The 24,543-nt window shown below is 44.4% G+C and overlaps 1 protein-coding gene across 1 annotated transcript in view; it reads right to left on the bottom strand.

Moving 5' to 3' along the window:
- Window positions 1-24,543, bottom strand: part of Adamts16 (ADAM metallopeptidase with thrombospondin type 1 motif, 16) — a gene marked incomplete in the record, with an annotated part of 153,491 nt that overhangs the window by 84,508 nt on the left and 44,440 nt on the right. Inside the window, 6 exon segments of the mRNA XM_013505868.1 lie at window positions 5,254-5,391; window positions 12,394-12,499; window positions 14,098-14,257; window positions 16,256-16,339; window positions 18,233-18,432; window positions 22,364-22,598. Of these exon segments, the coding sequence (XP_013361322.1) occupies window positions 5,254-5,391; window positions 12,394-12,499; window positions 14,098-14,257; window positions 16,256-16,339; window positions 18,233-18,432; window positions 22,364-22,598 (923 nt within the window).

Below are 24,543 nucleotides of genomic sequence, written 5' to 3'. Positions count from 1 at the left end.
TCCTATGAGGTCAGCACTAAACTAATAACAAAAGCAGAAAAAGCTATAATAAAACTATACATTGATATTTCTCTTGAACATAGATGAAAAAATCTTCAATAAATAATATTAGCAAAAATGAATCATATGCTACAACCAAGTGGGACCAATTCTAGGAATGCAAGGCTGGTTCAGCACTGAAATGTCAATTAATACAATCCATCTCATCAAGTGGTGAAAGATGAAATGGCATATGGTCATATCAAACGGTGCAGAAAAAGCATCGCCCAAACCCTACATAGTCTTAGTAAACCAGAAATAAAAGGGAACCTCTTCATCTTGGTAAAGAACATCTATGAAAACCTACAGCTAAAATTATGATTTATGGTGGAAAATGTGAAACTTTCCCAGGAAGACCAGAAGGAAAGACAAACTATCCCTCCTGCCACTCCAATGCATAGCAGAATTTCTGGCTAATGCAATAAGACAAGAAAAGTTACAAAGACAGAAGGATGAAATAAATCTCTTTGTTCATAAATGACATGATTATCTACGTAGATAATTTAAAAGAATGAAGAAAAGACTCCTGGACTTAGTAAGCAGTTATAGCAAGGTTGGAGTGGGGAAAAAAGGTTAATATGCAAGAGTCAATGGTTGTTCAATATATGAGCAGTGAAAAAGTGGAATGTATTTGGAGTGTAAAAACAATGTCATTCATGCTGCACCCCCAAAATAAAACACATAGATATAAATGTAGGAAAATATTTACATGATACTTTATGAGAAAAACCACAAAACTGATAAAAAAAAAAAATCAAAGAACTAAATAAATGAGAGGTAGTCCATGTCCATGGATAGGAAGACTCAATACTGTCAAGAAGTCAGTTCTTCCAATTTTGATTTACAGATTCCATACAGTACAAATCAAAATTTAAGCAAGTTATTCTGTGGATATATAAACTGATTTTAAAAATTCCCATGAGAGGCAAAAGATCTAAAATGATCCACACAAAATTGAGGGAGAAAAATAGAGTTCAATGATTGATACTACTCAACTTTAAGACTTGCTATAAAGTTACAGTAACCAGGAAAATGGAATATTGGTCAAAGAAGAGAATCAGATCAATGCAAGAGATTGGAGTGCTCAAAATTAGACCCACAAATACAGTTAATTGATCCATGACGAGGGAGTAGAGGTCATAGAAGAAACAACAGTCTTTCCAACAAATGGTGCTAAATAACTAGACATCGGTGTGTTACAAAAAGAATCTTGATACATTTCAGGTACATTATGGGGTTCATATTACTTGATTTCAAGATTAACTATAAAGCTATGGTCATTTTGGCAAAAGGATAGACATACAGGTCAACAAAATAGAACAGAGATTCCAGAAATATATGAGCCCTACATGATCATCAATTTTTGATTAAGTTATAAATTGAATTAATTCAAATGAAAGTCTGGATCGTTCATTAAATGGAACAGAAAATACTGGGCTACCTTAAAAACAGAACCTTGATCCATACCTTGTCCCAGACAGAAAAATTCACTAAAAATTATTCTTTAACCTCAATATATAATGAAAATCTATTCTCCTTCAAGAAACTAGACCTTAAACCTTTCACAAAAATCAGCTCAGAATGGATCACTGGTCTAAATGAAAAATATAAAACTGTAATGCATCAAAAAATATCATAGGAAAAATCTAGGTGATCTTGCAAATTGCGAAGACTTTAGATTCAACGATCATGGAAAAAAATCACTGATGAGATGACTTTCATTAAAATTAAAAACCTACGGCTTCAAGGAAATGAGACAACAAGCCACAGATGAGAGGAAATAGCTGCAAAAGACATTTTCAATAAGGGGTTGTTATATAAAATATACCAACAACACTGAAAATTCAACAGAAAAACAGGAACCCAACTAAAAAAGATCTGAACAGACACTTCCTTAAAAATATATACAAATGATAAATATGCATGGACAAGGATGCTTAACATCACATATCATTAGAGAATTAGAGATTAATTATCACTGAGGATCACTACACACTTACTACAATGGCTAAAAGCTAAAATATTGACAACATCAAATGCTGATGTGGATGTGGAACAATGGGAATTTTCAGTCATTCCCGAGGAGAATACAAAATGGAACACCAAAGACATGGTACCAAAAGGATAATTACGACAGTCATTTGGAGACCATGTACTATAATATACATACGGACAAAATAGATTCTGACACTGTTGCACACCATACAGAAAAAAGTGAAGTTGTGTACATTTGATAAACAAAACAATAAGCTTGTAGGAGAGAGACTATGTGGAAGAATGTATTTCTGACTTTGGAATAAACAGAGATTTTTTTCTCCAGCAATATACAACTCTAAAGAAAAGAATCAACTCTAAAGGAAAATATGAATAAGTCAGACTTCATCAAAAATGCCTGTTTATCAAAATACACCATTAAAAGTGAAAATAGAAAGTCACTGAGAGAATGTTTACATGACACATATCCCAAAATGAGCGCAAAAGTTCACACTCAGGTGTGTAAAGTAATCCATGAAGAAATAAGAGAAAGGCTTCAGTGTTAGCAAGGCATGGGGATGTGAACAGACGCTTCATTGAAGACACATGAAAAGGTCTTCAACCTGACCGATCACCACCTGAATATGGCACTACACACCTGCCACAATAAATGCCATGAGAAACACCTGCAAGACCAGGTGTTGGCAGAGGCTTGGAGCCACATGAATGTTCACAAATGCATCTGGGTGTGTAGCTTTGCACAGCTACTCAGCAGCCGCTACTGAAGTTGCACATTCACACTGAGGACCATGAACTTGCACTCCTGTGTTCTCAGGGACATAGACTGGACTAGGATACTCATTCAATCTTCCCCCCAACAACACACACTGGAAACTCAAATGTCTACAACCAAGAGCACAGATGAACCACTTCCTGCATGAACTAACACTATACTTAAATGCGGTAATGAGGAAGAATCTCCTGCTCACAAAATAGTAACATGACTCCCATCACGGAAAGTTAAAAATCTGGCTAAACCAAAGATGGAGCGCCATGTTGAGAGCTTGGTAAGTGTGGGAGAGGAGGGAGGTGACAGCCAGGTGCTCTCAGGCTCTGTCCTGGCTTGGGACAAATCATGCTACTGTATTCCCAGGTGAGAGGTCCTTAGCACTCTATGCTTTCCTCTATGTGTCTTGTACTACAACAAAAATAATGCTGGCAAAAGCAATACGGCAAGGTCACAGCACTTCAAAATCCATTCCCACTCTAAGCAATGAAAGGAACCATACACTGTTAGAGTGTGAAACATCATTTAGTTGTACCCTTTCATTTTCCATTAGGAAAATGGGAACCCCCAAAAAGGTTAGATTATTTGCTGAATCCAGGGCTTTCCCAGAGATGAGTCCTATCACCTTGACCAGCACACCAGCCCTCTGCCCTCTGCCTTCTCCCTGCTACCACCCTTTCTCATCATCAGAAGGGTACAGGACGTGGCAGGGCAGCCAGGCTCCCCTCAGACTTCAGTTCCCTGTGATTGTTCCCTTTCCAGAGCAATGAATCATGTAGATTCATGTGGTCAGAGAGAGGCATGTTCATGGATCTGTACAATGTGAGTCCAATTTTTGGGAAGCAAACTCAAGATGAGTCCATGTTGTCATGAAATGTAAAATAATGAACTAAAATTTCCCTAAATCATAGACCTCCTACATGCAGACATGAGGAGCTGTGATGAACTCTGTGTTTACTAACAGGAAATGACACCCAGCTTTATCGAGTGGGCTGGTGAATTTCTCCATATGTACATCTGTCCTCCATACACACATCTGTCCTCCATGGAGCTACCACAAATGGAGAAACGTCATGCTGACAATTTCAGGCCACTTGAGTTCCTTCATATACATATTTTTCCATCTACCAAATACCGGACTGCTAATAAAGGAGAGCAGATTCATCTTTTACAGCTAGCTGTTTATTCTTACTCATGGCTGGGATCATATCCAGATGGCCACTTAATTGGTGGAGGATATAACAGCATTTTGATTACTTAGCAATCAGGAACGTGACAAACACGTCAAACAAGGCAGTTTCAGATGCATTAAGCCAGTGAAAAATCAACGTTTAACTCGCTGCAAGAGGGTCAGTTGGCCTCTGGTTTTCAAGCAAAATAAACCTTAGTAGCAAGTTTGAAGAGAGAGGCTTTCTTGAAAGTTTTAATCTTGAAAGAAAATAAATTTGCAAGGATGCTGGCTGTACCCACATTCTTGGGGGTCAGTAAAGAGAGGTCAGTTCTAGAGTCATGGGGCTTAGGCACTGCTCTCAAATGGGCTACTGCCTCTGTGCTATAGCATCTTCCCTGTGATAGGACCTGGGATGGGTGATGGAGACAGGGAGATAGCTTTACTAGCCCCCTGTGCTTGCTCCTGAGGCTCGTAGCAGACGACATTACTCTGTCCCTACACTCTGGGGCCACGGTCTGAGCCTCCCTGTAGGACACCATTGTGCCCATTCTGTCTCAGTCCCTGCTGCTCCAGGACGAGGGAGTACACTGTGGGTCAGAAACAAAGTTTGGTTTAAGGTTTGAACCAGCATTTACACTCATAGTCAGTGAGATGTAGAGCACAGCCTACCGAACCAGTAGACCTACAGATAGTTCTCAAAGTCCCTTCTTTCTCTGTAGAATTAAATTAAAATCTACTGACTACTTATTTTTCAAAGGTCAAACTCTATCTGCCCAGTATTCTATATAAAAAGGAAATAATGCTATAGTAAAACTTTCTAAAACACCTTTCTTCAAATCAAAGATTTAGAGTCAGGGGTAAGATTTATATACTCAAGGTTTCTCATCAAATGGAAATGTATTTTGACAAAAAAGTGGGGGGAGTTCTGCTTGATCATTATGTACACAGAAATATACACACTAGGTCTTCCGTTCTTTTGAGTTGACTAAAGACACCTTGGTATGAAAGTGAAAAATTGAAACGAAAGTTAATGTAAGTGACAAATACTTTGGTTTGCAAAGTGCTTCAAGTGCTTCAAGGTCTATCGGTCAGCCTCAACCTGAGCCTGGCAGCCTTCCTGCTGCAAGGACTTCAGTGACCTCCTGGGTCACACGGAAGACTGAAGGTAACTTTGGAGTAGACCACCGTGGAAAGCACACCCTGAGCTGAACGTTCAAGGAGGGGCCAACAGCGACCCTGAGAGGCTGAGAGAGACCGCAAGGCCAGCTGATGTGGCACCTACCTTAAAAATTTGTGCAGATACTGGCGGCTGCAGGGTGACCAGGAGAAGACCCCATTGCGTCCTGCCAGTGTAGGAGACATGATGTTGCCCTCTGACTTTTTGCACATATTCCCTTCTCCATCATGGACCATGCCGAAGCTGCAGGGGAAAGAGAGAGATGGTCACTGCAGAGCAGAGCAGAGGTGCAAGCATCCGGGGCACTCTCCCAAGTACAAATCCTGAAGACCCCCGCAGCCTTGCATGCAAGGTGGGCAAAGTGTTGAGGATGTGTGGTCCCCTAACAAGTAGAGAGGAAGCAGGTGGGCCAGGAAGACACCCACATGGGGGCGTGGGCTCCATCAGGGGAAAGGAGGATGTGCTCTTGTTGCTGAGGCTGAATGTGCTCTTGTTGCTTTACTTAGAGCCGCACTCACTGTTCATGGGCAAGGTGTTAAGCACATGACCTCCTCTAACTTAAACCTCACTTCACCCCTATAAGGCAGGGATAACACCATAATCACAAGACTGATAGCTGCACACAGACAAGGCCGGAGCCTGGACACCGGGCAGTCGGGGCCAGGAAGGTCCCCTGCAGTGGTGGAACCTGAGCAGCACTGAAGGGTGTCTCCAAGGAGATTTGGCATGCAAATATGGTCCAGTTCCTGTAAAATTCCTGATCAGTACCAAGGGTGATGTGGATGTGGTCATTTTAGCCTCCACCCATGCTCTGAAGTTCTACTAAAGGCCATTATCAACGCCGCGGCAGCCATATGGTACAGGAAATGTGTCATGGCTGTGAAAAGGATTCGGGCCAAAATCCCTGATGAGAGCTGCCCTGGAGAGAATGCAGTGGAAGTAAAATTCCAAACCACCCTGGCTGGGCTGGCTCTCAGCCCGCTCATGAAGAAGATGCGTGTTGATCCAGCAACTGGCCTTGATAAAGTTATTAGCACTTCTGCCCACATTTCCAAGGAAATCAACCTGACAATGCCCCAGGTCTGGGCGTACCTGGTTTTAAATGTTTTCATCCGAGGTATTTTCCATGGTTCTCTCTAGCACCGGGTCTCGAACTCTGCTATTCATTAGCAACTGTGAGAAATACCAAGAGCAGTGTGCCTAGCTGCAGCCTGCCCCGGTAGACTTCAGATACAGTAGTAGGTTGAGGGTTAGTTTTATGACTTGTGCCTAGATGCCCCCCTCCACAAGAAAAAACCTCATGCAGTCATACGTGGGGCTTTTTCAGAGGTGGCTGAATCTAGAGTGTGTGACTGATTCATGGTGCAATGCTGGATTAAGGGTGCTAGGATTAAGGGTTTGTGATTACTAAATCAGTCCACTGATTGGTTTGGCACTGCCCTAATCCTGGCAGCTTAGATACAGTATAAAAGGAGCAGAAAGATGCTGTTAAGATCTCTTGTTTGTTTTGCTACCTTCTGCCCAGCACGAGCTGTTCCCCTGTGCCAAGCCACTCTGCCTTGGAGCCAGCCAATTATGGACTGAAACGTCCACAAACTGTGAGCTAAATAAACCTTTCCTTCCTTAGCTTTGGGCACTGGGTATTTTGGCTCAGCAATGAGAAAAGTAACTAAGACAGTTAGGACCTGGCAGCCAGCAGTATTCAAATCTATCTTCAGGAATTCTTATGCCTATCAGATCTCAGCACCACTCTCCCACAAGTGGTGTTTCCAACTAGTGTCCCACTCACAGACTGTGGGGTGACAGATGCCAGCACCTCAACATAGGAAGACCACATGAGGATCACATTTAACAGTAGTTAACATCAGCCAAGCCATGGAAGAGTGAATAGAGCACATCTTGAAGATAAGGTTGGTATTTGGCCACCAAGAAACGTAATTGCTATTTATCTTATACACGCCAGATAGATTTTTGTTCCTGTGCTCTATAGCCCTTTATTTAAAAGTTATCACTCATATGATAAAACAATAAATATAGTTTCTTTATCTTTAGCAGTTTGTAAGTCTCTGAAAGACTGAGGCTCCCTTGGTATCCCCACAGCCCCCTGCCAGCAGGACTGACTGCCACAGCAAGTGCTCCTGCTTGCCGGCTGCATAAAAGGCAATCTTCCCAGCTGTACTGCTAACTCGAACACTGAATACAGCCCAATTTGGGATTATAGTGGATCTGGTAATTACCTTTATTGTTAGATGTTTTACTGTCCTCCACAGTGCTTTTTGGAATGGTTCAAACACTATCTGCAAGTATTTATTCATTATTAGTAAAATTCCCATCATGGTGATGTTGTGGTGTCTATCTAGATGTCCCTCAAGAACGTCATGCACTCAGAAGTGGGGTTTTGGAAGGTGATTGGGTCAGAGGGCCTTATAATTGACTTGCTCTCAGGAGGGGAGGTCTGTCAGAAGAGGTGGGTTACTGGGGGTGAGGCCTGGAAGCATTTATCTCCCTCCCAGCCTGGCTTCTCTTTTGCTCTCTCTGCTTCTTGGTTTCCATGCCATGAGCCACTTCTCCTCCATGAGCAGCTCTCCTCCATCATGATTCTGTGCCTGGGAGCCAGCCGCTCACATAAGGGCTGAGTCCTCTGCAAACTGTGAGCCGAACTAAACTCTTTAAGTTGCTGGTGCCAGGTGCTGTGTTTCAGTGATCAGGAAACTAAGGCAGATGCTCGGTCAGATGGCTGCAGAGGTTGAACCAATTATTTCAGTCCAGTCAGACAGCATGGCTAGCGAAATGTGACACCCATTGGGGGAACAATGGGCCAGAGCCACCAGGATGGTGACCAAGGGCTGGGATGCCCAGAGCCCTGGCTCAGGATTCCTGAGGACTTCAGCTCATCCCCCAGGGAGGCAAGAGGCTGAGATGCAGGCAGCAGCCAGCGGGGAATCAAGGGACCAGCAGGGCCATGACTGGAAGCACAGGGCTGGGGAGGTGTGGGATCCAGACAGGAGCTGACTGACAGTGAGCAAATTATCTGCTCCTAAGCCTCGCTTTCCTCCTGTGTGAGACGAGATGATAAAGCTTTCTTCACAAGCTATACAAAATACACGGCGCCATGTGCTTCATAAAGAGAAATGCAGAACTAACGCTTAGCACGCAGAAGTCATTCATGTATATACAGTGTGTATGTGTGTGGGGGGGTGGGGCTCATCAGAGTTCGAAGACAAAGGATTTTAAGTACTTCCGAGCATAGAGGCAAGTGAGAACTCTTAATAAAAATGACAGTCAGTACAACTGGTAAGAACAGACACCCTGGTGCTGGCGTCTTGAGGGCAGTGCAGCAATCATGAGATCACAGGACATGCAAGGACCAGTTCTCCCCAACACCCCCCACAGTCTTTATGCACTAACAGCCTTTCTGACCCTGGGACGGGCTTCGTGCAGGCTGCTGAGGGGCAGAGTTACACACTGTGAGATGCACACGTCATCGTCAAACACGGGCCTGGCGCCTGGCATCACCGAGAAGCACGGCTGTCCTGAAGACAGCTCTGACTTAATCCATGCTGACGCCCTCTCAGATCCTTTCCAGAAGCCTCTCCTGCTTGCCCTGGTGGTGCTACACACAGCCCGCACTCCTTGCCCTTGCCTGGCATGACTGGTTTGTGCTCTCTTAGGTTTTGGGAAGGCACGAATCCTTAGTCGTCAATGGACTGCCACACAGTGTGCCTCCGGGAGAATTCGAATTGGGCCCAGTGGAGGTGGTGTGTCCACAGATTCAGGGAAAGACAGGAAACACAGCAATGGATGACGAGCCCTTCTAAGCACAGCAAATCTGTTTGGATGGTGTCTTAGTGGCCTGACATGAGGACACAGTGCTTTATAGAAAGGTGTAGCTCAAACACTACCGCTTCTGCTTCAGGGCATACGTGAGGAGCACGCTGTGCTCTGCTGGCTTTGTGGATAGAAGACACAGACATGAGCCGGCCTGGATCGGGCACAGCTGCTTGTCACTGCGAGGTGTGGCAGTGCTGAGGTGCATCTGGAATCTGAGTCCCAGAGCACTGCCCAGCACACAGCATGACTTCCCTTTAACGGGTACTGTCACATGGATTCAGGCCCAGATTCTCCAAAATGTGCAGTTGAGCCCTTGGCATTTCTGTGCCAAATCTTCAGCACCTGCACCGAGCAACCCTATGTCCAAGTCTAGTGATTTAATGTAAGCAGGGAATTCCTCAAGCTGCTGGCAGGAGAGCCATCCGGGCTCAAGTCTGTGTGCTCGAGGAGAAAGCACATCTCGATTCCAGTCCCAGCTTCTGGGTTCCAACTCTGATCCGAACACTTGTTGCTGGCAACTGCTCTCTGTAGGTCAGATTCCCCCGTAGGAACTACAAGATATTTTCAGATGAAGATAACGGAACTCAACAAGTTCCATTAGGTGGATGTTGGCTGAAATCCAGCTTTGAGTCAAAGCTCAGAAGACATAATGGCTTGGAGGCGTGGAGAAGCAGCTTTTCCTGCAAATGGTGGCCTCTGCACGTGACCAGAACTCAAGAAAGAAATTTCACCTTTGAAACAGGGTATTTACAGGTCTTTCACAGTCAAAATGCCAACAGGTGTGAAAGTAATTTTCTAATTCTTAAATTGTAGAGATCAAGCATTTGACTGTCCTTGGAGCTCACCGCCAAAGGTAAAGGCACACTGCTATGTCATGGTGTCTCATCGCACATCAAAGGTAACTCCCTTCTAAAGAAATAATGAATAAGTGAACTCAATAGATGTGTGGCCTTCGACTGGATTCAAATAAAATTTATGAAATTGTGTTACTGAGTCCGGTATGCCGCTGCTTTTATCATGTAACAACTTGCTTGAAACACTCAATGTACACGTGCACACATGCTCACGCCGTGCTTGCTCATCCCGCATTCCGTCAGACACATCTGCTGGACAGTCTGCCTGTCTCCCTTGGACAGGGAAGGCAATGTGAGGGCCTGTCACAGTCATTTCTGCAGTGTGGCTGTGTGGGAAAGGGTATACATACTTTGCAGACATGCAAAACCCAACTATAAATAAATTAAAGAGCAAAATAAAAAACAGATACTAGGAAGTAGGAAGATAGATCATTTGCACGTGAGAAGGAGAGTCAAGAGACGGGGGAAGGAGGACAGGGAAAGGGGATAAAAAACAATTGAGATGTGTCGTGTGCACCAACTCCCCACAATAAATGCATTACGTACTGCAAACACGGTGGACTGATAAAATGTTATTACTAGTACCATTGCCAGATTATTAAATTGTTATTGCTGTGACACTTATTTTAGAATTCAGCACATGCTAAATACGTAAATACACATTTCCTAGTTTCTCAATGTGATCAAAAACTGTTTTACTGAAGACACAACTCTTCAGAGCTCCCTGCTCTGTCTGTTGCACAAATTCTTTCAGCACCAGGTGTGCAAGGATTCCGTAACTCCTGCAGATCAACGCTACTGGTGAGGGGCTCGCCTTCCTCGGTGCGCAGCGCTCCTTTTTTACCCTCCACTATATTCCCACACTCAGGAGAAACTATCCTTTCCTTATTTGGAGGAAATTCTTTATCCATCCAGGCCCAGTCTGAGTGAGGAATGGAAATATTAATAATTGACTCCTAAGAGAAACAAATGCCAACGCCGACACGGGCTGACTCTGAGATGAACAGAAGGCCTAGTTCTGATGGATCGAGTTGAATTTTACCTGAGTCTACCAGCTGCAGCGGCCTGTGCCGCCCACGCCCCCATCCCAGCTGCTCACCCAGCGCTGACAGGCTCGGCCCAGGGTGATTGAAATACTTCTTGCCTTGATTGTTTAATTAAATTCAGGTATGGTTCAGAGGACAGCAAGAGCCTCATGTCGTTACAATAATGAAAGTTTTTGAAGTTTTAACTCTAGCAGACTATTAAAACTCTAATCATGATTTAACCGAAAGTCTTGTAAAGGGTAGGTACAATTTTTCAAGCAATGAAATAGTCAATCATTACCTTTGATGACTAAGGGATCAGAAATGGGATACAAAGCCTCATTTTCAGGTCATTGGTTCACACATAGCCACAGCCTACAGGTTCTCTGTGGGATTCGGTGGACAGAAGCATACACACACACATACACACACACACACACACACACACACATGTGTGCATTGAACAGTGCTGGGTGACTTCAATCTATCGTCTCCGTCTAGTTTTTTAGTAGAGAATGGAGACATCAGCTTTGCAAAAACACAAAGCACAATCACTGCCTTTGTTTGCCTTTGGCCGGTGAAATCAGGTTGAAAGTAAAAAATAATAGAGAAATTGATATTCCTACTTGTACACAATTCTAGAAATTTCACAAACAGTCAGTATGGCAAAGAAACACTTGTGTCCTTTCTGTGTTCACACGGCAGGACGTCTGAAGCTGCTTGGGTGGCCAAGGGGTCCTTAACTTTTCTAAAACAGTACTTTAAGTGTAAGTCAGCATGCAGAATTATCAGCCAAAACATTTTCTCTAAGAATAACAGTTTCCATTAAAAATGTCTAGAAATGTTTCACGTTCTAGGTCGAGATGTGCGATTTTCTTATACAGAGAAGACACCAATGACAGCCCCGCCACCCTTGCTGCACGCTGCCTGCCTGGACCCTGGGGCCCTGTCCCCCAGGCTGAGCTCAGGGCACAACTGATGCTGCCTCACTGCAAAACCAACAAGGCTGACAGGGGCGGAACATAGGAAGGAGACCGGCTCCTTCTGGGTCTGATCTTGTCAGCACCCACGCTTCCACACCCCGCCCATTTCAAAACACAACATCCCTACAAATTATGAAACAAAAACTCAAGAGTCACGGCAGTCAGCAACGGGAGATAACTGTCCTCCTTTATTTGGAGACCCCTGATAGCACCCTACTGTAGAAGGAGATGAATCCACAGAACTGGGTTCCACCCACAGCATGGAGGAACACAGACAGATACAACTGACCGCAGCCTTAGGCACCAAGAGGACAATGTGTGTGAGAAGATCACAGAGAGGAGAGTGTGGACACGTGCACCGTCCTGGCTTTAAAACACACGGGGCACTAAGACAGAAAGACAGGGTCTGAGCGACTGTGCCTGGCAACCGCTGTTATTGCTGGAGGTCTGAGCATCCCCTCTGCGGACCCGACCTAGCGCATGGGTATTAGGTTATGGTGACTGTGCAGTTAGGAAGGGCTCCGGGCTTCCCACCTGGGGAGATGGACTCACTTGTGCCCAGACTCGTGGGCGATGGTGAAGGCCAGGCCAAGCCCCGTGTCTTCATTAATAGTGCAGCTGCGGTATTTACTGCACATTCCACTAATGGGTGCAAATCCTGCAAGCACAGAGATGGGGTGATTACATTCAGTGTTGCAATAAGAGAGTGGCATATTTATTTTCTGTCCTCATCTTCCCGGGGGGAAGTACGAATGAGGGAACCCTGGGGTAAGCGTACAAAAGGCGTGAAATAACGGGAGGGGAAGGGATCTATTCCCAGGGTCCCGAGGAGCCCTTTTCTCATGAAAACAATTCATGGTTCTATGTGGTGTTCCTGGCACAGGCTATAATTGGGGCAAAGCACAAGAAGGTATTTATTGCAGATGGGGGAGAATTTCTGCCTCTTTCTGTAAACATCTGTGTTCTGAAATGCCTGAGGGAGAAAGCTTTTGGAGAATGGGTGTGTCGGGAGGTCCCCACAACCAGCCCCAGGTTCAGCAATTTGCATTTGTCACAAGGAGCACTTTGTCATATTCACGGTTTCGTATGGCAAAAGGACACGGAGTAAAACCAGCAAAGGGAAGACTTGGGGCACCCTGGGAAAGCCCTGCTCCAGCTGCTGACTCTCCCCGCAGGGGACTCATGCTGGGCGTGCTGCCTCCTCCCAGCACGGGGCTGGACAGCACGTGCCAGGGGCTGTGGACCCTCAGTGTCCAGGGCTGTCATCAGAACTGTTCACAAGGACACCCACCGTCTCCTGTACCCCAAAGTTCCAGGCTCCATGAGCAAAGCAGGTGGTAGGCAGAAGTCTCATGACTTGGACAGAGTTGAGGCGCAGGGCCCTCTCTTACTGGGTAGGTTGATGACAACCATCCCGAAAATCTAAGCCTGTGAAGCTGCCAAATCAGGACAAGGAAGTAGCCGGCCACTACGCCTGTTGCTGAACTGCAGGGCTAATATATTAGACCAGGGCCTACCTGAAAGTTTTATAACAAAACAACTTCCTCCCGGAGGACTGAGGGACTAAAGAGAGGGCAGTAAAAATGTCTCAAGGAGTCCTAGTTATGAACACGCTCTGTTTCCCCAAGCACGGGCTTCTCACAAGGTAGGCAAGAGCTCTATAGCTGACTCCAGCTCCCGCAGCACGCTCTTTGACTCCAGCTCCCGCAGCACACTCTTCACACTGACCGTCTGGGAAAGTATCGGTCAAGGTACACCCACCTCCACAAGCATCTAAAAGTTTGCTTAATTGTTGAAACTGAGGTACTGATAGAGAAAGGGGAATTGTATTTCTGGGGAATCTTTACAAACATTTATAATTGTGGCTATTTCTGTCATAGAATGAACTACACCTGAATCTACTGCTCCCAGTCTCACAAAGGTGGAACACGTGGATGAAAGTACGGTTTATATCAGAAGATACAGAAACTCGTGGCTCTCGGAAGGACTTCTCTATGTGCCTTAGTACCCACTTCGACCCACCCGATGCTGGATTGAACTCAGGGCCTCACATACCCTAGGAGAAAATCACTCTCGAGGCAAAGCATTCTCTTGCATTTAGCCAAATGTTCATCCAGTGAGTGAGTCTCTTCTCAACTGTCCTCTGCAGTGGCTGTGACTGATGGATATGGGGCAGGTACAAAAGTACTGAACCTCTTCTGACCCCACCAAAGGGACACCCACACACAATCTTCACGCTCCGCTGCAGGGACTCACCCAGAGTGTCACAGGGCTCATTCTTCCATGAACATATGTCCAGGCCTGTCAGCAAGATGGCGTGGTCATGGCGAGTTCCATCTTTCCCCATCAGTCCAGACTGCCACTGGCAGAAGCTGCTTAAGGTGTGGTCTGCATGGTGACTTATCACCAGCCCTGGCTATGTAAGAAAGGGAGGACCCCCATGAAAATGTAGAGAAAGCATGTGCTACAAAGCAGTCACCACCACACAGTGTCATTAACTCAGACTTCAAATACACAGTTGGACCTGAATGGCACACAAGCAAATGCATTCAAATCCCAAAGATAGTGTGTTATCTCAAACCTGTGTAGATTTGGTGACAACACTTACTACTTTCTGTACATAAACCACATAAACCATTGAAATATGTCTGTCTGGCCATGAATGTATGTTCAGTAACCCAGGTACACAACTGAACATGAGTTACTTGCAATTAAAATTTTTGAAAATCATTTTGCAAAGTTATCTAAGGCAACATGATCATTCATGGATGGCTTTGAACGTAGGTACACTAACAACACGTCTGGCCAGAGATATGCTCCTTTCATAGTTAGGCTGGGCAGGTGGTATTCCAGGTTCCCAAACAATGTCTCTTTTAATGCTCGTCACTAGTGTTAAGAACTGCCTGACAAAGGCAACATGTGTATGAAAAGAGGTAGAGTGACTGGTAAAGCTTCAGTTCTGAAAAACTAACTTCAACTAGAAAACACTATCCAGAAGACACTGAACGTTGCCCACAGGTATCAAGTTCTCATGCAGCAACTGAAATTTCAGAGTGGAGAACTTCAGAACTCTCAGGACAGAGGGATTTGGAGGGAGCAGGAACACTCATCATTAGGCTTCAGTGAGGTATACAAACTTAATTTATGCATATGGTATATTTTTCGTATGGGTGCTTGAAAAACACCAGGTTAAACACCTTGATGTCAGTACACCTTTGTGTAAAACTTTCACTTGTGGAGTGCTGAGAAATCTGTGTCTTTCAGTCACTGCAAATGGTTTCTCCTGAAACATTCATTTTGTTCTTCAGAGAGTCAGCTACACCTAAGCTAAATGCTATACAGGAGCCCTGAGGCATGCCTTACATTCCTCAGCTGGTGACTTCCAGGAACACTGCAGTAATTAAAGTGAGCACAGGTGTACGATCAAATGATAACCTCCCTTATTCTTTTGCAGCTTGGATGGATTCCAAGGTGAAAACGCTTTAATACAAGGAATAATTAACCTGTCACCTGAGAAGCCCAGCTGGCTCCACACCCCTCCGCACCAGACAGGCATACAAAGGACATCGAGGCTGCATTTTCCCCAGTGGTCGTGCTAGACAGAGCCTTCCACGTGCACCCCACCCTGCCCTGCACAGGAAAGAGGATCTGAGACTGATGGATGAGCTCAGATTCCACCTGTCAGTACTTTGCTTTACACAAGAAAACCGTGGCTAACAGGAGAATCTGGCGCTCTCCTTTGCCTAGTCCATGGAAAATAGATATGGGAACCTTTTCTGACTAAAACAGTCCCCGTTTCCCATGCCTGGAAGTGCCCATGTGGACCAAGGTGATCTGGAGCCAGTACCATGACATTCTTTCTCCCACTGCTACCAAGACAAGAGCAGTTTGGGTTTGTCTGCAGTCCGGGAAATGTGAGTGTGCATGCGGTGAGCGAAGTGTGCGAGACATTTCAGAATCCTTATGAAAATAAAACTCTAAGGGAGAAGGTGGTGAGAGTTACAGTGTCCAGCCTTGGGAGCAGGGTCGCACCAGAGTGAGGCACAGTAGTGACACACAGCATAACTTAGCATCTAGGCTGTAACACGTTGCTAGTCTTCCAGCAAAAGCCAGAAAGGGCACAATCTCCACCCAGTCACATTCTGTCCTCGGTCCCTGGCATGCTTCCCATCCATAGTCTGCTTTCTTACAATCCAATTTTATAAAAGTAGTTTCCTCACTATTCCTGAAGAAAAAGCAACAAAAAAATCATTGAAAAGATCTGAAAAGCAACTCATTGTTTTAAACACAAAATAGTAAATGCTTTTTCCCAAAGAGAAAGAAAAAAAAAATCCATAGAATGATTATATGAAAGCAAAAATAAAACACATTTTTCTTCGAAAAAAGCAAAGTATGGATTTAGAAAATAGAATACCTGTTCGTCTTCCAGCAGGATGAGGCCTACAATGGCAATGTTGATGTTTCCTCCTATTGTTCCATCCTTGAATAATGCAGACACCTGGAACAGACAGCAAATCCGTGTGAGCCCCTGAACGGTAGATCTTCCCAGCCTGTCGGGGGCTTGGGGTCCTGCTGGTGAACAGGAGAGAATCACTGTAATTCTCTTATTTGGCTGGAGAGATATAAATATATCTAACCACCAATGTGGAATCCCCATTGTGCCTGCCTGGAAGGTAAACTTGGGGGTGGGAGTAGGGGGCTTCACCTGCCATTAGTGAGTACTGATGAAGGGATTACTGGCCCCTGAGTTGGCAAGTGTCCTCCTTAGAATATAGGGACAATTTTTCTAATACATAGTGATTACATAGGCAAAGCACACCCAAGCTCTTCTGGTATGAAATTTCAGAAGCACAAGAGAAATATTTAGAATAAGACTAAGAGGACTACTATGGTTTGTATCTAGATGTCTCAAAAAGCCTCATGCCTTCATAGGTAAGGTTTTTTGGAGGTGGCTGGATCGTGGGTATGCAGTAGAGATTAAGGATGTGTGGTACTGGCTTAATGCACTGATTGGTTTAGCATAGTTCTGGGTGTGGGAGATGGGAAGGCCTATCCTGGGTGTAGGAGGCATCACCCAAAAGGCTTGTAGCCTGGGTGGGATAAGGCGGAGAGAGAGCTTACTGCTGTGGCTTTGTTGCTTTCTGCCTCCTGCCTGCCCTGCCATGGACTGTTTCTCCTCTGTGATGCACCTGTGCCTTGGGGCCAGCTGAGTATGGACTGAAAGTTTTATAGACTGTAAGCTGAAATAAACCTTTCCTCCTTGGGCTTTGGGTGTTGGGTATTTTGTCTCTGCAATGAGAAAAGTAACCTAGACAAGGACACAAGAAAGAGAAGGGGAAAGGTGGTAAGAGAATGAAAAAATGCAAAGGATGGAACACAGAAGGAGAAATGGATGAGTGGAGGTGCTCAGGGATAGAAGCAATGAGTGACAGCTACGGGCTGTGCAGCAGGGGGTCCATGGCACCACATTGTAGAAATAAGTCCTGGACAAGCGTGCAGAGTGGGGGAAAATGTTTCCACCTATCAGACTCGGCTGGGCCTTGTGGTCCTCCATGGAGGTTTCTTCCTCCTCCTTAGCCCTGGGGCAACTCTCCCCCTCCTTTTCTGTCTCGTCCGTTATCAATCTTTGACCTCACCTGCAGGAAATGATGCTAGCATGGCAACTGAGCAACACCACAAAGAGGGAGATGTGCTTCAGGACACTCCACTCAATGGAGGAGAACACAAAACACACTTCTAAAGTATTCTTATTAGACTGTGCTTAAAAACACATGACGAGCCCACATGTTCTCGGTGGTCTAGAATTCACTTACACGTGGTAGGGCTTAGCATAGCTCTCATCACTCCTCAGTAATTACTGCAGCTGCCACTTTGAGACAAAGACACACTTCATCTGACAGGATACTCTGTGAGCTTGTATGGGTTTCTTTAAGTTTTCATAGCCAAACTAATTCATAGTCATCTGAATAGCAGAATTTCAGAAAGGTGGGTATTTCTAGACAGTCCTCTAAAATCACACATCAAATGCTGATAAACAGATTTAAGGGTCTGAGGTGTCTCAACCTCCTCTTAGAGACACCCAGTAAAGAGTGACATTGGTGCTCTAGAAACATCTCCCAGGCTGACAGACTGTAGAGAGTCAAGTTCTTCTTTTTTAATTTTACTCTCTAAAGTCGCAAAAATGTCTCCTTTGATGGGAGCATAGTAAAGCTGAAAGAGCCATTTCATGAATGGCTCTTTTGTGAGACCTAAGCCCACAAGTAAACAGTGAAACATGTCTCCCTCTGTCTCTGTCTCTGTCTCTCTCTCTGTCTCTCTCTCTCTCTCACACACACACACACTGTCCCCAGGTGTCACTCCCCAGCTGGCCGCCAGGGCCCACAGGCCCTACCATGTTGAGGATGGTCAGCACGTAGGTGGTGATGTTCTCATGGCCGTGGCTCTGCATCATGGTCTTGTCCACCACCACCAGCGTCTCCACATTCAGCTCCTCGCTTCTGTGGGATCTGAGCAGAGAGCGCTTCCGTCGAAAGCAGGATTTGTACTCATCAGGCAGAATGAAGAGGTCATTGCGGGGAGGCTGTGGCATATCTACAGTGGACGGGGAAGAGCAAAGGAAAGCAAATTCCACGGAACCAGAGCCGTGACTCGTGCTGTAACTATCTGGCCTTAAGTACTTACTGCGTGGTCTTCTTATATGAGAACTGCAATCTATACATCTGTATTTATATAGATATCTATGTCTACCTTGATACAGATATAGGTGAATAAAGAGCAAAATAGCAGAGAGATAAATAGGAAGCAGAGATAAGCTCAACTATCACATACTCCAATATTTCCAAAGTAATTCAGCGTATATGCAAATGGACTTTGTTTAACTAGTTTAACTTAGTTCGTTGAAAAGAAAGTTTTTTATTATTATCTATTTCTTTTTTATAAGAATCTTTTCTGGCTTATGTCTTGTACTCTGAGTAACTATTTTGAAGATAAGGTAGCAGAGTGAGTTAACTGTTGTTATCCTCATATTACTTTGTTGTGAAATTTTATTTTATTTTTCATAAAATAAAAAATGGTCATAATAAAAACATAAGCATTAACACACTGTGACACAAAAGTTGTATTAAATAGAACACCATAGGTAAAGTTTGTGTGATATTTGAGGTGTGATAAAAAATATGGTGTGTTTAAATAAAAAAATTCTTACAGTGAGAGGCACAATACCACTGGTCCTCCCCAAAGTCCGACCCCACTTTCAGTACTCTCATCCCATTGTTCTTGCCCTTTTCTGAAGCAGCTCCGGAGTCCTTTTAGAGCCTGTCTTTAGTTGCACTGTTGTGGATGCCTTGATGTCCAGAACTGATTCAAAATGTTTCCCTTTCACTTTCATTTTGACTTTGGGAAGAGCCAGAAGTCGCACAGGGACGGATCCGGTGAACAGGGCGGATGAGGACGCAGCACCATGTTCTTCCTTGGCAGCAGCATTCATCCATTATTTTATCATACTTTACAAGGACACTCGTGAAAGGCCACCTCCAGAAAGTGGCAAGAACCACGGCATAAGTGTGCTCAAAGGGATAAGGGACTATGTAAGGGAGATTTGTGGCAACGTGCCTTTTATTGTAATGATCTTTCTAATTTAATCGCTCACTGTAGCTGTTGCTCACCCCTTGTCGGTGTGTGGAAATTACTGCTCTATTTCCTTCTGTAATTTTGTCCTGATTTAAAGCATGAAGAAAGGGGACTCTGTACTCTGGAGTCCTAGCACTTGAAGCAAACTCCAAAGACTACAAGCCCATGATCTGGGAAGCAGTCTCCTCGGCAGCAGAGGTCCTGAGGAAGCCATGCAATAATGATGAGCAACAGAGCACTGGCTTGCATTATTTTCTTATTTGAGATCTGGCTGCGTTATATAGTTTGAAGTGGATTCCAAAATCTCTGTGGCAGCTCCATTTCACTGCAGAGTTTAATTTCCTAGAAAGGGCCATGCATTGCTATCTAATTTAATAAGAAAGCAAAATACACTGTGCCTTCCTTGAGTAATACCTGTACAAATATCTTTGGCCTTTATCATCATTAAGTCAACATTATATGAAAACAGCAAGATTGAATGGCTGCCTCAGACAGTGCGGTTAGGGAGGTTTCATGCAGAAGCCACATGTCCCAGTGACGTTGCAAGCAGATGCTGTCCTCAGATCTGTACTCCCAGTCAGTAAATTTTATCTCTTGTTAAAATACTGGGCATCACTAATCTAAAAAATATGGTAAGAGCATGCGCTAAGGCCAAAACCTTTTGAGCACTGACAGGCCATCACAGATCAAAAATTCTATTCCTGACCTCTTGAGATGGGTCACCTTCAGAACACAGGTGCGCTAACAACCTTGCATCAGACACCCACTGGCTGGCGGGGTAGATGCACATGAAACGTGGATTTTGTGCTAAGTTTCAGGCCCCATCCCTAAGATATCTCATTACATACGAAAGGATTTCAACATGCGGAAAATCTGAAATCTGTAACACTTCTGGTTGAAAGCACTTCGTACAGAGACTCAGCCTATACCTCCACACCTCCATGAATCCTTGGAGAATGGTAATTACAGGACTGTGGGGTACAGGAACCAGGGGGCTCATGTTCATCACTCCCCATTATTGCTCATCACTCCCCATTATTGCCCTTGCTGCCCCCGTCAAGGGTGACCGTCCCTTGGGAATCGTCTGTGTAACTCACTCAGCCTCCAGGCCACCCAAGCACAGGACTCAGGGAAGGGACCACTGAGGAGAAGGAACAAATGTAACCTGCCCAGAGACCTTCCCCGGAAAGCATTGGAAGAAGGTTTCAGGTCTGGATTGTGGGCCTGAAACCTTGGCATTGATTTCCACGGCTGGTGAGACAATGTATACTGGACGAAACCAAGCTGCAGCACAAGGCGGGACACCCACAGGCTGGGGCTGGACACAGGATGAGCAGCGCTGTGTGGGGCTGGTCTCACTGTCCAGGACGCGCACAGTGACCTGCACATGCTCTGCGTTGTTCTCAAGCAGAACACTGGCCCAAAATGCATGCATGCCGCCAAACCCCTGCTAACAGCGACGTCTATGGCTGAGAAATAGAGACCCTGCCCCGGCCTGGACCAGCTCACTGCTTATTCTACGCAAATCAGTCTGCCTTTGTTTTCTTTATTTTTCTTTGTTGTGCTATTTTCGTTTTCAGTACTGGGGACTAAACCCAGCGTCTTTGCACGGAGTCGCATCCCAGCCCTTTTTCATTTTTTATTTTGGGACGGTGTCTTGATAAGTCACTGAGATGCTCAGGCTGGGCATGAGCTTGTGACAACAGATGCTTCAGTGAACACAGAGTGCAAACTCTCCTCTGCCAGGGAAGAATCTTAGTAAGTGTGGGACCCACAGGGACAGAAGACCTGGATTTAGCCCCTCAGGGAGCCTCCAGAGATAAAACACGGGACCCACGAATGAGGTTAATTTGAATTTGAGTTTTCCAAGTTCCCTTGCATGCAGCACGACTTTTATACGTAGGATGGAATGAATTCAGGCACGGACATTTCAGGTGGTTCTTCAGCTATATTTTTGTTGGGCTGCCAAGTGACTTCGGTTCATTCGGTTTATTCACCAAGATTCACTGAATCCCTGCTTACCTTTATCATAGGGTACTGGGTGAAGCAGTCAAAGCCAACTACACAAGAAAGATGGGCCAGCAGAGCGCAAGCTCCCTGGACACCCAGTGGGGGAAGTGTCACCCAGCTGAGTTTGAGGAGATAGCTCAAGGAAGCCAAGGGACCTGCAGGACACTGTGGTTTCTGAACCTGGGAGAGGTTTCCACAGAATGTGAGTAATAAACCACCTCCTAAATGATCGTGACAAAAAAGACTTCTTTAAAGCCTTGGGGATGGATTGCAGGTAAATGACATCGTGCTTAGGCTGTTCTTTGATGTGGTGGAGTAAAGTACATAAATATGGATATGAATAAACTGCTTCAACAGGGCTTTAATAAATCTAAGCCTCAAAAATATAGAATTACCGAGCAGAGAAGCCAGGGTTTTTTTGAAGACGTCTGGAGGATTCTATACCTCTGAGCAGTGTCACTTAATCTGCCCAGGGAATAGTTTGTATAAAAAAAGGAAACCGTCTATGATTACCTATCCTTCTTCCAGGGAAAGAGGTCTCACACTGAACTGGCTGATAGGGAACTCTCTGGAACCACTGCTTAGTGTAGCAACGATAACCAATTAGTATTGCCTTGTGTGCTGACATATTTCTGAAGGAAATTAAGAATTTTTCATTGGCCTGGCATGGTGGTACATGTCTGTAACCCCAACACTCTGGGAGTCTGAGGAAGGAGGATCACAAGTTTGAGTCAAACCTGAACAACTTAGCAACTTAGTGATAACCTGTCTCAAAATTAAAAAAATTTGAAAAAATTCTGTGAGATAGATCAGGCAAAGGACCTGACTTCAAAAGAAATTTATGGCCAAATCATTCAACACAAAAAGAATTGCCCTTACATACATTTCTTGCGCCTTCCACAGAAGTGCTGCTTTTGTGGGAGCTGTGGGTTGGGCAGTCCCCACTGCCTAGAGAGCATCAGGACCTCGTTGGCCTGCGGGGTCCGGCTTTCTGTGGATCTCTTGTAGAGCAGGTGGGAGGGAGGGCCGCCCTGGCCGGAGCTGTTCAGCTTCCCTGCTAGGTGTGGCGGGAGCGGCTTTAGGAAGTAGTCGGCTTCATCTGTCCTTATCATGCCTGACTGCAGAAAGGAGGAGGAAGAGAGAAAACAGTCACACTCTCAAGGTGGAGCCATGGTCCATTCTCCCAGGATTACAGTTTGTGATTTGTGTATTTTTTTCACAAGCACAATGTTCCCTCCAGTGACGGCAGCTGTTGGAAAGGCTCAAGCCCCGTGGCCAGAACAAGGGCTGAGAAGTCCCTGAGCCCCTTCCTACAGCCTGGCTCTTCCCTTCATCCACAGCCTTCCAGGGAGGTGGAGCAGGAAGATGGCACGTTCATGAATCCAGGGACAGAGAGAGGGACTGCAACACACCAAAGTCGGTGACTTCAATTCTAAACCAATAGAGGTTGCATGAAAGACATGCACAGGCTCCGATATGAATATCCAGACATATTAAGTATCGAGATATCGAATATTTCTGTTTCCAGATAGACCAACACAGATTCCTAAGAGGCCACTTTGCAAAACTGTTCAAGTGAATTTTAAAACATGAATAACATGTGAACATTCTAAAAAAGAACAGTTTAAATTAGTCCAGGAAAAAGCAGAAGAGAATTTATTTAGGGGTCAGGAAGGTCTTTCTAAGCAAGATATTAAAGCAAATAGGAAAGAAATGGTTTTATAAAATCTCTTGGGCATTAGAGACTAACAAAGAAACACAATCAAGAGACTACATTTTTTTTTTTTTTTTTTTTTACTTTCTGACTGACAAATATTTTCCAGTTTAACCATAGTGAGAATAAAGACAAACAGGTGAATATGGAAACTGAATATCAGCTCAGAAGGACAGCACCTTAGGTACCCAATACATCCTTCAACATTGGAAATGTACAACCCAAGTTGAGGGTTTAATCTTTATTATAAGCATTTTTATATTGAAAAATATCATACACTAGAAAAGATCATTCACCATGGTCAATCAGTAAGATTCATCTCAGAGGTGCAAGGATAGTCCAACATACACAAATCAAGAAATATGGTACATCACCCCTACAGAATGAAGATCAAAAATCATATGATCATCTCTCCAGATGCAGAAAAATCATTCAACAAAACTCAACATCCTTTCGTGGTAGAAACACTAAACTTTGCTGTATAAGGAATGTACCTCTATGAAATAAATGTCATAGGCAACAAGTGCACGCCCAGCATCATGCTGAGTGGGGAACATCAGAAACTTTTTCTCCAGGACCCAAAACAAAGCACGTGTTCAGCACCTTTATTAAACATGGTTCTAGAAGTCCTAGTCAGAGCAATCAGGACACTACAGGATGTGAAACTTGCACATCATCACTGTGAGAAAATGACATGACAATATGTATAGACAGAAAACACCAGAGACTCGAAATATTAAAAGTAAAAAATGAATTAAGCTCCAAGACACAAAATCAACATACAAAAATCAGTAGCACTGCTATGTGCTAATCCCAAATTATCTGAAATAGAAATCAAGAAGGCAATTCCCATTTACAGTATCTATAGAAAACGTGTTGGGATAACTTTAAGTCAGTGAGACAAAATATACCTGCAATAAAATTATAAAACACTGATGAGAGAAATTGAGGAAGACATCAAAAGAAACGAAGACATTCCATGTTCAAGGGCTGGAAGAATCAATATGGTCACCATGTCCCTTCTACCCAAAGCCCATCTACATATCCAACACCATCCCTAACAAAATACCAATGGCATCCTTCACAGATCAGAAAAAATCCCCAAATTTTTACTGAATCCCCCCCAAAAGCTCTGAAAAACTAAAGAAGGCAACTTATTTGCCTCAAGTATCAAGGAGCTAGATACACTTAACCCAATGTAAACATTACAAAGTCATGTATTGAAACACCACATGATACCTCACTAAAATATATAATTTTATGTATTCATTAAAACATACTCCAAATCTGTTGTAATTAATACAACATGGTACTGGCATAAAAGCAGACTTGTAGATCTGTGGAGCAGA

The sequence above is a fragment of the Chinchilla lanigera genome, unplaced genomic scaffold, assembly GCF_000276665.1.
Source record: "Chinchilla lanigera isolate Chin_1 unplaced genomic scaffold, ChiLan1.0 scaffold00103, whole genome shotgun sequence".
Lineage (NCBI taxonomy): Eukaryota > Metazoa > Chordata > Mammalia > Rodentia > Chinchillidae > Chinchilla > Chinchilla lanigera.
This window is presented reverse-complemented; position numbering and strand designations above follow the sequence as displayed.